The sequence below is a fragment of the Rattus rattus genome, chromosome 17 (assembly GCF_011064425.1).
Source record: "Rattus rattus isolate New Zealand chromosome 17, Rrattus_CSIRO_v1, whole genome shotgun sequence".
Taxonomy (NCBI): Eukaryota; Metazoa; Chordata; class Mammalia; order Rodentia; family Muridae; genus Rattus; species Rattus rattus.
The window spans coordinates 18,222,610-18,235,740 of NC_046170.1; the positions used below are offsets into that span (position 1 = coordinate 18,222,610).

At 39.4% G+C, this 13,131-nt stretch overlaps 1 protein-coding gene across 3 annotated transcripts in view; it reads right to left on the bottom strand.

The window, feature by feature from the left end:
* Positions 1-13,131, bottom strand: part of Inpp4b (inositol polyphosphate-4-phosphatase type II B) — a 339,582-nt gene that overhangs the window by 102,274 nt on the left and 224,177 nt on the right. For all 3 annotated transcript variants that reach the window (XM_032887879.1, XM_032887880.1, XM_032887878.1), the window contains one exon: positions 5,228-5,434. In XM_032887879.1, the coding sequence (XP_032743770.1) occupies positions 5,228-5,434 (207 nt within the window). The remainder of the gene's footprint in view (positions 1-5,227; positions 5,435-13,131) is intronic.

Sequence of the window (13,131 nt, forward strand, 5' to 3'; positions counted from 1 at the left end):
ATATCTATCAACACTCACACAAACATAAACATTTGTGTTTTTCCCGAACATCACTAGACAAAGGTATAGCGTTTGTAAGAACTCTTTCAGAAAGCCATTTATAGAAATGAGTCGGAAGCACAATATTTGGCATGATCGAGTTAGGGGAAGCCTTAATTAATTTTCAGATTATATTTGGACCTGACTAATGGAACTTTTGATATGAATATTGTTGTGGATTTCACTATAAACGAAACAAGACACTCATTTCCTTGTGTGCACATAAATACATTTATCATGAAACAGAAAAGAACATGTATGCTAGCTTAGGAAAGATTAAATTTTTTTTAGGAAATCAGGTTTATGACTCATTTTGAACCTTGTATTTACTTGCTATATTTGAACATTTATACATACGGATGCAGTGCCTTGTAATGTGCCAATGTACATACATTCCCTAATGTTTAAGGCAGGTAAGCACACGTTCTCGCCAACCTTAATCTTTTTTTCCTGGTAAAAACTTTCAAGTGTGTAGCTTTTGGAAATGTGCATCCGTGCTTCCTCCAATTCTTCTCTGCAACTTCTCGCTCCCAGAATAAACATTAATTCATGGGTGCGACATGAAGCAGAAATCAGGTCAGCAATTTTGATGCTGAAATGTAATTCAATATGAAATGATAGTTTAGGATATTTCCAATGATAGCAACAGTTTCACTATTTGTGTGCCTCACTATAATGGGTCAGGACTTAAAGTGTGATAAGATCAAGTAAACTATACATTGAGTAGGAATAGCCAGATTTAACTCTAAGCCCACCAATGTAGCAATCCTGGAATTAAACCATAATGCTATAGAGAATGGAGTAATTACTGAAGCCACAAAATCTGGGACGGCCTAATAGTTTGGTTAGATGGTATGTTTTCATATTCTGGACAAACTAATCTTGGGATCCCAGCTGCTGGAAGCATCTGTTCTAGCGGGGTACAGGGATAAATGCATTATGTCATCGTCATTGGCTGAAAGATGAAGGACGCTGTGCTAGCCAATTTCCGACACATACTGTCATGAAATATTCCCCAAATATTCTACTGGGGTTTTATTGTTTACTAACTTTTAGGAAAATAAACCTGAAGAGCATTCAATCATTTAATAACTAAAATTTAGCAAATAACAGGCATTTTCCGGTATGGTTCATTTCAGTTTCAACCTCTGTTATATCTACTTGATGATTATCAGCCATTCCTGTCATCAGGTTCTCTCGATGAAGATGGTTGAAACCAGAACACACACACACACACACACACACACACACACACACACACACACACGTAGTTAACAGAGGTTCTTTTTCATGATTACAAAGAGAAGGTTGTTAGATCCATTGGAATGGACTGAAGAATAATTTGCCAAGATGTGTTTATTTCTCAGATGTTTATCAGAAGCTGAAGGCTTCAAGCTAAGTCATTGTTACAGTAAACTTCTAGAAGCTAAGTGAAACCAGCAGAGTTCTTAACAAATGGCCCTGTACAACCTTACATTCAAGTTGAAGCCTACTTAAGTCATCACAGAACATTTCCATATGTCACTGAAACCTGATTGCATTCATTAAAAACACAGAGTTGCTTTCCAATGTTGACTATATTAGTAATCAATCCTGGTACTTTTAGAACAACTAAAGAAGAAAAATAACACAAACTTATGTTCCAGATAATGTACCAGCACCACCTCTAAAGACATTTCTTTTTTTTCCTTTTTTTCGGGGCTGGGGATCGAACCCAGGACCTTGCGCTTCCTAGGCAAGCGCTCTACCACTGAGCCAAATCCCCAACCCCTCTAAAGACATTTCTATTAGCTACATTTTCTCCAGGTTTACTATGTCAGTCAGAGGTAACAAACATTTTGAATATAATATGACCTAGCTACTATGACTGCTGAGTGATTTTCCTTTTATGGTGATTAAGTCCTTTGGCAGACGAACCATTATGGTGAAAACTGATTGCTGGAGAAAATCAGTAAGAATGCTATATAATCATTGCAGCGATGATTATAAAAAAATAAAAATATTTGGAGGAGGGAATTAGAATAAAATTTACTGAGTGTGAGTTTCCTTCTAATTGTGTTGAACTTGGAAGAACTATTTCTATGATTTCAAGAAGGAATAACTTTCGGAGGAGATTCCCAGCATGTGCAAGGAGACACAGGGCCATGAAGACCTAGTAAGCTCAAAATGGAAACCAAGAGAATGGCCTGAGGTGAGCAGAGATCCATGGAGACCACAGCTCCCCTTGGAGGGTCACTTCCAAGCTTGGAGGTCCATCCTCATGGTTATTCCAAGTGTTGCTAAAAATGCACCTAATCAGTTCTTAAGCTTTCACCTTTCTCTCCTTCCATCTTCCTGTCCTCTAAATGCAAGGCTCTCCTTACATGGGAAGGATAAAAGCCCTCAGGTCCAGACTACCTCACCAAAGCTCTTCAAGTCCTTTGCATATCTCCGCTGAAGAAAGTCTTCTCCTAAGACTCCTCCACTGAGAAGTGAGACTGTTGCTTCTTCCATGAGGACCTAAAACTGCCTGTCATCACCTTCAGCTCCCAAGTGCTCTTTCCACTACAGGTATGGTCAAATTTCACCAATTTAGAAAAACACAACAGGAAAGAGAATAATAAGAGCAAATATCTGTGCATTGTATCTTACTCACTACCTCTCCCCACAGTGGTCACCCAGTCGGTTGGCTTTCAATGGTTAACTTCTGGTCTCATGTTCGTCTCCAGGGTGGCATCTGAAGCCTCACTCTGACCAGAACACCTTTCTGTGTGGACCTCTCAAGCTGCCTTATACAATAGCCGCCGGTCTTTCTAGGTTTCTGAATACTCTCTAGGGCTCTAAAAAGGCCCTAGAGTGTCCTGAGGGCCTCCCATGTGCAAGTGTATTGAAACAGGAAGAATGTCCATTCTGAAGAAAAGAAGGGGCTCTTTGTAAACCTTCCTACCCAAAATCTTGGATCTCTCTCTTTGTGCATCATAGGACAATCTGACTTCAAACTGGGTTAGAGGAAATCCTATCACCAGAGACTGTCATTTACTATTCCAACCTTTGTTTCAACATTTTTTATCTGTTAACTCTGAGGTATTGTTGAGGACCTAGCATGGCTAATCTTCTCATTGATTTTATATATATATATATGTATGTACATATATATATGTGTGTGTGTATATGTGTATATATATGTGTGTGTTTCTGTGTGTATGTATGTATACATGTATATATATGTATATATGTATATGTGTGTGTGTTTATTACTTCTACAAGTATCTAGGGATAGATTTGGTTACCATAATAAGACTATAAGTCACATATTTTCACCAGGAACCACATATCAATAATATAGCCCCTGAATCAGACTAGGCCTGCCCCAGGCATCACCACAAAATGATAAACTACCTCTTGTACATACATCCTAAGAGCGAAGCAGATTTCATTTCGCAGCTGAGAAAATTGAACCTGAGTGAGGTTAAGCGGCATGCACCTCTTGGAGCTCTGAAGAAATTGAAGAAGGTAAGGTTAAACTGAAGAACTCTCTGACTTGCTCTTTTGAAGCGCTGCCACGTGGGAAAAGCAATCTTCATCAGGAACCATGACACTTACTTAGTGCTTACCTTGAAAAGGCTGAAGGAAGGTACGCTTCCGGTGGTAGAAATTGTATCAAAAGAAAGATCCGTTGCTATCTCAGTGGCCCTCAAACACCGTTTTAGAGATTGGGCCCTTCAAATACCCTACCCTAAACACTCCAAGGTTCCAGGATAGAAAGGAAAGAGTGGTTAACTAAAAACTAAGCGTCCAGTGCAGCCAGCGTGCTTCTTTTCTTAAGCATGTATGATGACGAAGGGATTCCAGTGTGCATGCATGTGTGTGAATACACATGAACTACAGAGGCACATGGGTGATGTCTGTACCAGGACTTGTTACAACACAGTCCTTCCTGCCTCTACCCTTCTTGGTCCTCCTGCCCTGCTCCTCTCTAAGTCAGCTGCTCTCACACCGCTTGCTTCTTCTGTTATTTCTCCTTCACCAGTAGTTATCCCAAGATATATACAAGGCATATGAGGTCAGAGCAGGGGCAATATCTATAAGCAATATCTATTTAATCACAGAGCCACCAGCAGGTGAGACTTAAGAATCTTTTTGTCCACTTTGATTTAAACATGGATATGTGTTTTAAAGTATACATATATGTAAGTATTTACCTAGCAATAATGGAAATATTTGTATTTACTAGGGCCGACAAGACTTACTGTTCACTCTCTTTTATAATAATGCTTCAAACTTTATTCCTTTATTTATTGCATTATTTATTTACATCCTAAATCACAGCTTACCCTGCTTCCTCTCCTCCTGGTCTCTAAGTCTCGCCTTGCCTCTCATTCCATCCACCCTCATCCCCTAATACTTAGAAGAGGGGAGGTCTCCCAGGGATGACGACACCACAAGAAAAGCTACAGAATCAACTAACCTGGACCCATAGGAGCCCATATTGACTGAACCGCCCACCAGAGAGCATGCATGGGGTGGACCTAGGTCCTCTGCACAGATGTAACAGTTGTGCAGCCGGGGCTTCATACGGGACTCCTAAAGCAGGAGCAGGGGCTGTCTCTGACTACATTGCCAGCCTTTGGATCTCTTTCCCCTAACTGGGCTATCTTGTTTAGCCTCAATAGGAGAAGATGTGCCTTGTCTTACAGCAACTTGATAGGCCATGACTTTTCAATCTTTGTCTGCAAAAGTTTAAACATTTTAGATCGTTTAGAAATGAGTAAGGAAGTGTATTATTGGATTTTGTAACTTTGATAACATAACTCAATGACTTACTCATGGTTACACACATGATTTATTTGATAACAAATACATATCTATAACAAATAATTTTGATCAGGAAGGTGACTTCCAAGTTCATCTTGATCCTAAGAGAAAACTTGTCCTATCTATTCATAGTTCTGTTGTGATTCCCATGGTGTGAACTTTTCATTTTTTGTAACACAGTCTTCTATTCTTGTGTGATCTTGGCTTATGCTTTAAATTTGAAGTAGATATAGCATGATTAGGATTTCTTTTGGGCATGTTTGGCACAAAATAAATATATTTTATATATAAATATGTATTTCCATATATTTTTGAGAAATGGAGCTTTCTTATTTTCTTAGCCCTGTATTTCTTCACACTAAGCCATGAGAGTAAATGACATAAGGAGACTTACCCACTCTTCCTCATCATAGTCAGAGTGATGTGGTATGGAGTCTTGTCTTCTAAGCTGCTGCGGGCTGTCACGCTGACTACTTTTCTCCTCTGTGCTGACCTTAGGAGAAGGTGGCTTCTTCAGGATACCTCCTGGCCTCGCAGTGTAGAGAGCTAAGAGAGCACTCCTGACCAGCTGGTCCTTGAAGGCATGCACAAAAAGCTCGGTCTGCAAAGAAATCGACAAGGATTAGAAACCCATGGTAGACACCTCCGTGTAGAGCTGTGAAACGGTCAATCGCAGATTCGTTGGTACTTAAGAGGCGTGTAGGGTGGAAAAGGCCCAGGCACCAAGGAGGGAGAGTGATTCACACCGATCAATGGGAAATAGTTTGGCTTTTGGGTTGCTGCCAAGGACTGGAGTCCTCCTGTTTTAAAGTAAATGCTGAGCTTTTAAATGCACTGTAAACACCATCTGTCTCCCCAGCCTTCTCACTTTGAGCTCCGCAGCCTCCGCAGATATATTTCACTGGGGATAATCACTTCAGCAACTACCTGCTGCACCTCTCAAGTAATCCCACACCCCCAAAGAAAATCTGATTGTGTTATAAAACAGAAGCAAAGAATACAGAAAAAAATTAAAAGACTTTGTCGCAAAAATATGTATATTCAGAATATTTTCACATCACGGAAAGATCTCAGTAGAAGAGACAAAAGAGCAATCTTCCCCATGAAAATATCTGATTTTTTATAGTTTATTATCATTGCCAGAACTGTCTCCTTTACCAGATTATGCCAGTAATGTGGTGTTAATGAAGTTGAGAAGGAACTTGGCGTGGAAGGTTTTGCAAGCCAGGGGTAAATACCTAGTAAGTGCTAGAATATCGGCAGCTTCCCAGCAGTAAAGAACTTTCCAGCTGTACTTTGTAATTTTCAGATGAAACGTTGAACAGCTTCATGCTGTAATAGACTGAAGGGTGCAGTAATTGATTTTCTTTAATATAGTAAACATAGCATGTATGTGGCCTAACACCGTGTTCAAACACCACAGAGAGGAGCCAGCATTAACCAGTGTGGTTCCCAGCTTGTAGCCAGTTAGGAAAAGACTCCTTAACCCAATTGTTATTTTTGAGGGTAATTGATACCATTTTTTGTGTAACAACTTCTGATAATGCTAACTTAATCATCGCTACATTTCAAAGTAACTACTTCTTGGTCTACTATCAAAATCCAATCAGCAGTGTCATGAGTAGTTCGATATTAGTACATTTTCTCTGCATCTTCTTGTAACTGTCAGCAATTAAAGAAAACCATGCCATTCCTATGTAAACAAGTGTCAAAACTTATGTATTATACCTCTGTATTTTTCCTTCCAATAGGTTGCAACATTCTAGAACTGGGAAAGACCTTGAGGTTGACCACTAATCAGACAGAGAACTATATTAGCTGCTTTTTGATTGCTATAATGTGTCACCATAACCAAGGCAACTTACAAAAAGAGAGAATTTATTTGGGCCTTAGCATTTCAGGTGAGTTCATGGTCATCGGGGTGGAAAGCAAGGTGGGGGAAGGGAGGCCTGGCGCTAGAGCAGTGGCTGAGGGCTCACTTTTCAATACACAGCCAAGTGGCACAAGGAAAGGCTGGGACAGACATGGGTTTTTGAAATGTCGAAACCTTCCTGCTGTGACACATCCTTCAACAGGACCACATCTCTTCTTACTACCTCCCAAACAGCTCCACCAACTGGGGACTAAGTGTTACGTGCAGTGCATGAGTTTCTGTGGGAAATTCTCATTCAAACCACCATGAAAGAAAGAAAAGGAAGAAAGGAAGGAGGGAGGGAGGGAGGGACGGAGGGAGGGACGGAGGGAGGGAGGGAAGGCTGTGGTCTTGGTTAACACACTTCTCATTCTCAGTCCAAATAACACAGGTTCTATGTTTTCTCGCAAGCTCAGTAGCCTCTCCTCATTCCAACCCAACCACTACTTGCAAGCGCTCTAGACATTTATTCTGAGTCCCCACACACTTTGAATGTGTCTCAGAACTAAATTTCCCTGCTACAGACTACCCATGGAATTATTACGACTGCAAAAGTTTATTGACTCTTGTCAACATTCCACAGATACATTAGTTACCTTGTAAGAAACCAATAAATGTGAACATTGGGCATAAAACATTAACAACTGGGAAATGCTTTAGAATAAGTTATGAAAAGTCAGCTAGCTTATATTGGAAAAGCACATGCAACAAGTGTTAGAATGACAATGGAAGACACATAATAAATAATAATGAAAAAAAAACTAGGTACATGGGTACTCTATCCAGTCAGTGCAGATAAAAGAAAATGGACAAACACGCTGTTTACATCCTTTCTAATAACCTGAATATACGCATCAATGTCATGCAATTCTTAAAAATGTGTATTTACTCCCATCGCGGTTAGCCAAACTTTTACTTCTTGCTAATTACTTTCTTTGGTTCAGTACATTCTAAACTGGGTTTCTTTGCATTCCTGATGCTACAGCTCTGATTCCTGCAACACTTGCACGAGTGCTGTGCAGAGGCATGGCTATTCACACCAACCAGAACCTTCTACAGTACCGCACAAGTACTGTGTGGAGACATGGCTTTTCACACCAACCAGAACCGTCTATAGTACTTTTGATCACATTTTCCCAAACATACAGACTCTCTGCTTCACTTTTTAAAATATACTTTGGAAGATAGTGTCTTGAAGACTATCTTTCTACAACCAGAATTGTCCTAAGATAGCCAAGTTTAAGGTAATAATAAAATCTTACACAAAACCCATAAAAGGTGAGCCTTGACTTTCCTTGTCTATGGAAAAACTTTTTTGGACCATTGAAAGCTCTCTGGGCATTTTGAAACTTGCCCACATACAGTAACATTTGTTTGTTTTTTAAAAATTTATATTTCATTTGCAAGATTCATATGACTTGGGGGAATGTCTTATTTTTCTTGATAAGCACTCATTAAATAAGATGAGTAGAAGTTAGATGATTTATGATCAGAATAATAGTTTCAGGAAGTTATTAGGCCACTTAATACAACCCATTGGCATCCTGTTACTCTTGTAACTGGATGGTGATGGTATAAGAGTAGGGGAGTTAAATTCGTGGGAAGTTTTTGATCTTGTTACTGAGTTACCAGCTTACATTAAATGCAAAATAGACAAACAGAAACAATAAAGCTGTCTAAATGTTGGAAAAAGGGTGGGTCAAACAATTCATTCAAAATGTTGGTTTACGGGAGGGAGATAATGTTGGCTTAATGATATAGTGAACAATAAAAGAATAAACTCTGAACCTAAAGATAACTTTCATATGCTTCAGAATTTTTAAAAATGAAATAAAAAAGTAAAATATTGTACCCTTATGGCATTTTTGAAGTTCATATTTCCATGTTCCCATTCTTCAAAGCAAACACAGAATTATCTTAAAGTTTAGAAGCACTAAAGTTTACTTCTCTTGGAAATGCCTGAAGAAAATGTCCCAGGTCTCTGAATGACAGGATAGTGAATAGGATCTGTTCCTTTAAGATGACCCTTTTCCACTAGAGAACATAGCAAACTCAGCAAAATCTATTCTTTTCAGAATTTCATTCTCAGTAAAAATGAGTTCAAGGCAATGTCAACTAGATTACATCTGTAATCTAGATGCAACTTGTGGCATAATTGGGTGTCAACTATTTCAATAATCATGTATACAGCAAGAAAAACTGTATTTATGTTTACATCTGATATGTCTTATTCAATTTAGAGTGAAAATCCTTTTATATTTCAACATTTGCATATTGATATTTTTTCAAAATTAATTAAGGAAAGTTATACTGAGCAGATAGGAGATCACTGGCACCCTGGGCATCCATGTGTCATGTACTTAACCTTGAACAACTGTTTAACCATTTTAACAGTTTATACAAAAATGACACTTCTGACCTGGAAATGTTGTCGTGTACTCTAAACGGTAAAGTTTTCTCTTCTATTTACATTGTTCCTATCTGACTGAATTTTTTATGTTTTCCTTTTGTGTCTCACCATCTCCTAGTTATTTTGCACAGTGAAAATCAAACTGGGAACCTTAAATCACTCTCTCAAAACATTCCTTTCCCTCTCTTGGTGACATAACATTCCCGCATAGTCTCAGTTATCATCCTAATGCCCAAGTCTTTGAGACTCATCTCCACATACATTCTGAACCATCATCAGCAACAAAAGGTCTTTGCCTTTAAGAGCTACAATATGAACTTGAAGTAGGATTCTGCATCTGTTTTGTTTCCTTGTAGTTGTGTTCTAAGATACCCTGCTAGATGATGTCACTGCTTTTCCGTAACCCAGAATGCAAATTCCTGGAGCATCTTTCCCTGACCTCTTTATGTTGGATTGCTCCCCAGTTTCTTTTACCAAAACTGTGTCAGTAATTATAGAATCAGACTTTTCCTTTATATCCACAGTAAATCTTCTTTTTGCAGCCCAGTAGACATTCTCCAACTGTGCCTTTACGGGGTGAATTTACTTTTCAAATGCTGTCTCTTCTCTTTCCTCTCTCTTCCTTTCCCCTCTTTCCTCTCTCTTCCTCTCTTCTCTTTCCTCTCCCCTCTCTCTTTCTCTCACTTCTCCAAGATGCTAATTAAAAGCCACAAATATTAATGTAAACACCAGAGTCTCAGCACTAAACAATAGATCATAATTTAAAGGTTTAAGAAGATGGCCGAGAAGCATGACTCACATAGCGATGCCCAATATTGAATATACAAGTATACACCACCACTCTGTCTATTGCTGCAGGGATGACTTGCGGGAAGCAGATATCCTTCCTTGGCTTTCTACGTGCTGGAAGAATGTACTTACTATCTTCAAAATTGAATGTGAGTGTGGGTGTGGGTGGGCCCCTACTGTGGCACATGTATGGACACCAAAAGACGACCCAGAGTCTTGGTCTCTTCCACTGGGTCTTCATTCAGTTGCTTGCACTGTGTTTACCAGAGTACCTAGTCTGAGAATGTCAGGAACTTCATGAGATTCTCCAGCTCGCTGTAGGAGTGCTGCAAATACTTTTCCATGCCTCCGTATCCTGTATTTCGTGAGTTTCTGGAAATACAGACCTATGTCTTTACACTTGTACAACAATCCATTTCCCCAAGGAGCTATCTCCCCAGCCTGCAGAATAAACTGTTGGTGAACTAACTAGGTATTAATTAGGTGGCTAGGTATCGGGGCTGTACGAAAGGGAATTTTCATTCTCCATTTCTTTATTTACATATACAGTGTTCTGCAAGCTGCTTCATTTAATAGGAGGCTAGTGAGACCTCATTTGCATTTCCTATTTCCATAGGTGGTTAGTGGAATCTCATTTGCATTTCCTATTTCCATAGGTGGTTAGTGGAATCTCATTTGCATTTCTCTGCCAAAAAAAAATGATGCTGAGAAACTTTGCATGTACTTACTTCCCACTCATATATATTTTGTGGTGGAATGTCTTTAGTCTTTTTCCCATTACTAATTGGGTTGCTTGTCTTATTAAGTTGCATGAACACTTTATATATTCTGATACAGGACCATTATGAGACATATATTTTCCAAATATTTTTCCAAATTCTTGACTTGCCTTTTCTGTTTTTATTTTTAATTAAATTTTCTGGAGGTCAGAGGACAACTTGCAAAAACCATTTTCTTTCCTTCCACCACGTGGGTCTTGGAACCTGAGTATAGGACATCAGGTGAGGGTGTTTTACTTTAACATCTTCTTTACAAATTTACATATAAATATATATATATATATATATATATAGTGTAAGTATGTCTCTGTCTGTCTGTTTGTCTGTCTGCTATCTGTCTGTCTGGTGTGGGTTTGTGTATGTGAGTGCAATTTCAGGAGGCCAGGAGAGGGGTTTCAGATAGCCTGGATCTGGGGATTCAGGGCATGATGCACAGCCGGATGAAGATGCTGGACACTCAGGACCAGTCCTCTGGAATAGAAGTATACATTTCTAACTGCTGAGCTATCTCTCCAGACCATGCTTTTACTTTCTGAATGTCTTCTCAATCAGGAAAAAAAGTTTTTGTCACTGTCTCTTAATTTCCATTTTTGCATATTTCCAATAGTATATAATAAAAAGTATTTTCATCCTTAATCTAGCCTCCAGATTTCTTCTTTTTGGGGTCTGAGCACAGTCAAAGTACATTTTATAACATTCACAAATAATTAAGAAAGATTATTTAGTAATAATTTTAAAACTGCATTAGAAAAAAATGTAAGTTTAATAACGTTTTCTGTGAATCATTTACTCACAGAGCTAGAAGAGGGCATGGGATGGGCTGGAAGGAGTTGCAGACAGTTGTGAGCTGCCATGGAAGTGCTAGAAATCAAACCAGGTCCTCTGTAAGAGCAGTCAGAGTCCTTAAACACCGATCTGACTTCCAGGAATGCTTCAACCCACCTTTGGTATTTGTTTATTGACTGGCATACAGTGTGATTTTATGTTATCAATTGCTCAATTTTTATACATTATTTTAAAGATGGTTTTGTTCTGATGTCAATTTAGGTTTCTTAAAATGAGAACCTCTTGAGCCTTGTTTTAAAGCCTTATTCACCGGGATGAACCACAACTTATAATCTAACTTTCTTTCAGCTCCATTATCAGACCTAAGATTTTCAGAGGACTCTACTTAGAAAACACCTAGTAAGTCTTTTTTTTTTTTCCTGTGCTGATGTGAACATATAATATTCATAGCATATTCTTGTACCTTGCCTGGACAGTATAGTAGAGCTGGCCATGGAGGTTGGGGCTGCAGGTGAGCCAGCCTCAAGGATGTGAGCACAGGAGAGCTGACCCCGCCTCAAGCTAGTCTGCTGTGCTGTGTTAGCAGAGAGGGAGATGTGCCCGAATCCCCTCTCTTGTCCTTTGCAGCAGAGTAGAGCTGGCTCTGATTGAGGGGTTGCTGATGGGAGGGTGTGAAAGTGGGAGGGCCAGCCTTCAGGCTGAAAAGCTCAGATGCCAATCAGACCAAGATCCAAGGCTTTGAATTGACTGACCTCAACATCTACACCATTGATGGACTGCTGGAGTGCATGAAAGGTCCAGTCCTACAGATCCCAAACTACAGGATCCCCCACGACACAGGGCAACAACAGGATGTGCAAGAGGAGTCCCAGTGAAGATCCAGTACTGATGGAGTAGCAGAAGCCAGAAGTCTTGTACCAGGCCAACAAGTCATTGCAACAAACATTTGTAAGCAAAGAGGTATGGACAGAAGGGTGTACAGCGTGACATGCTGTGACATACTGCAGCTTCCGAAAGGAGATTCGTTTTCTCTGTTGGTAGTGGAGGATAGGGAAGATGGAGTGGGATTGGGGCACATGATGTGAAATTCACAAAGAATCAACAAAACATATATATACATATATATATATATATATATATATATATATATATATATATACTAGCTGTTTGAGAACAAAAATAGCTCTGTTGGCTAATGTCTGGTGTTTTTTTTTCCTGGACATGTATAGTTTATTCAGAAACATGCATGCAGTAGAGACATAAACACACTCATTTATAGACCTCCACAGTTCTTTCTATATTACGTTCCAACATCCTTAGACTGTACTCTGTGTTCTAGTAAACTCAGAGTTCCCAAAATCTAGTTCCTGTTTTTTTCCTCAAGAAATAGAGTTCAAATTTCCTCTACTGTACTATAGCCTGAAAATGGCCTTAGGGTGTAAGCTGGGCATCAACGAAGATCCCGCTGCTTAGTGCTTTTTAGAGCCTGGAGCCCGTTTGTTGAGCATCCTTGTGGAGGAGGAAGATGCAGAGATCTACATCACATGCAGAGCCTCCGGACGCCAGGTCCTTCCTACGCAAGTCACAGGCTCAGCAGCACCTTTGTCGCCACTGTCTTTGTT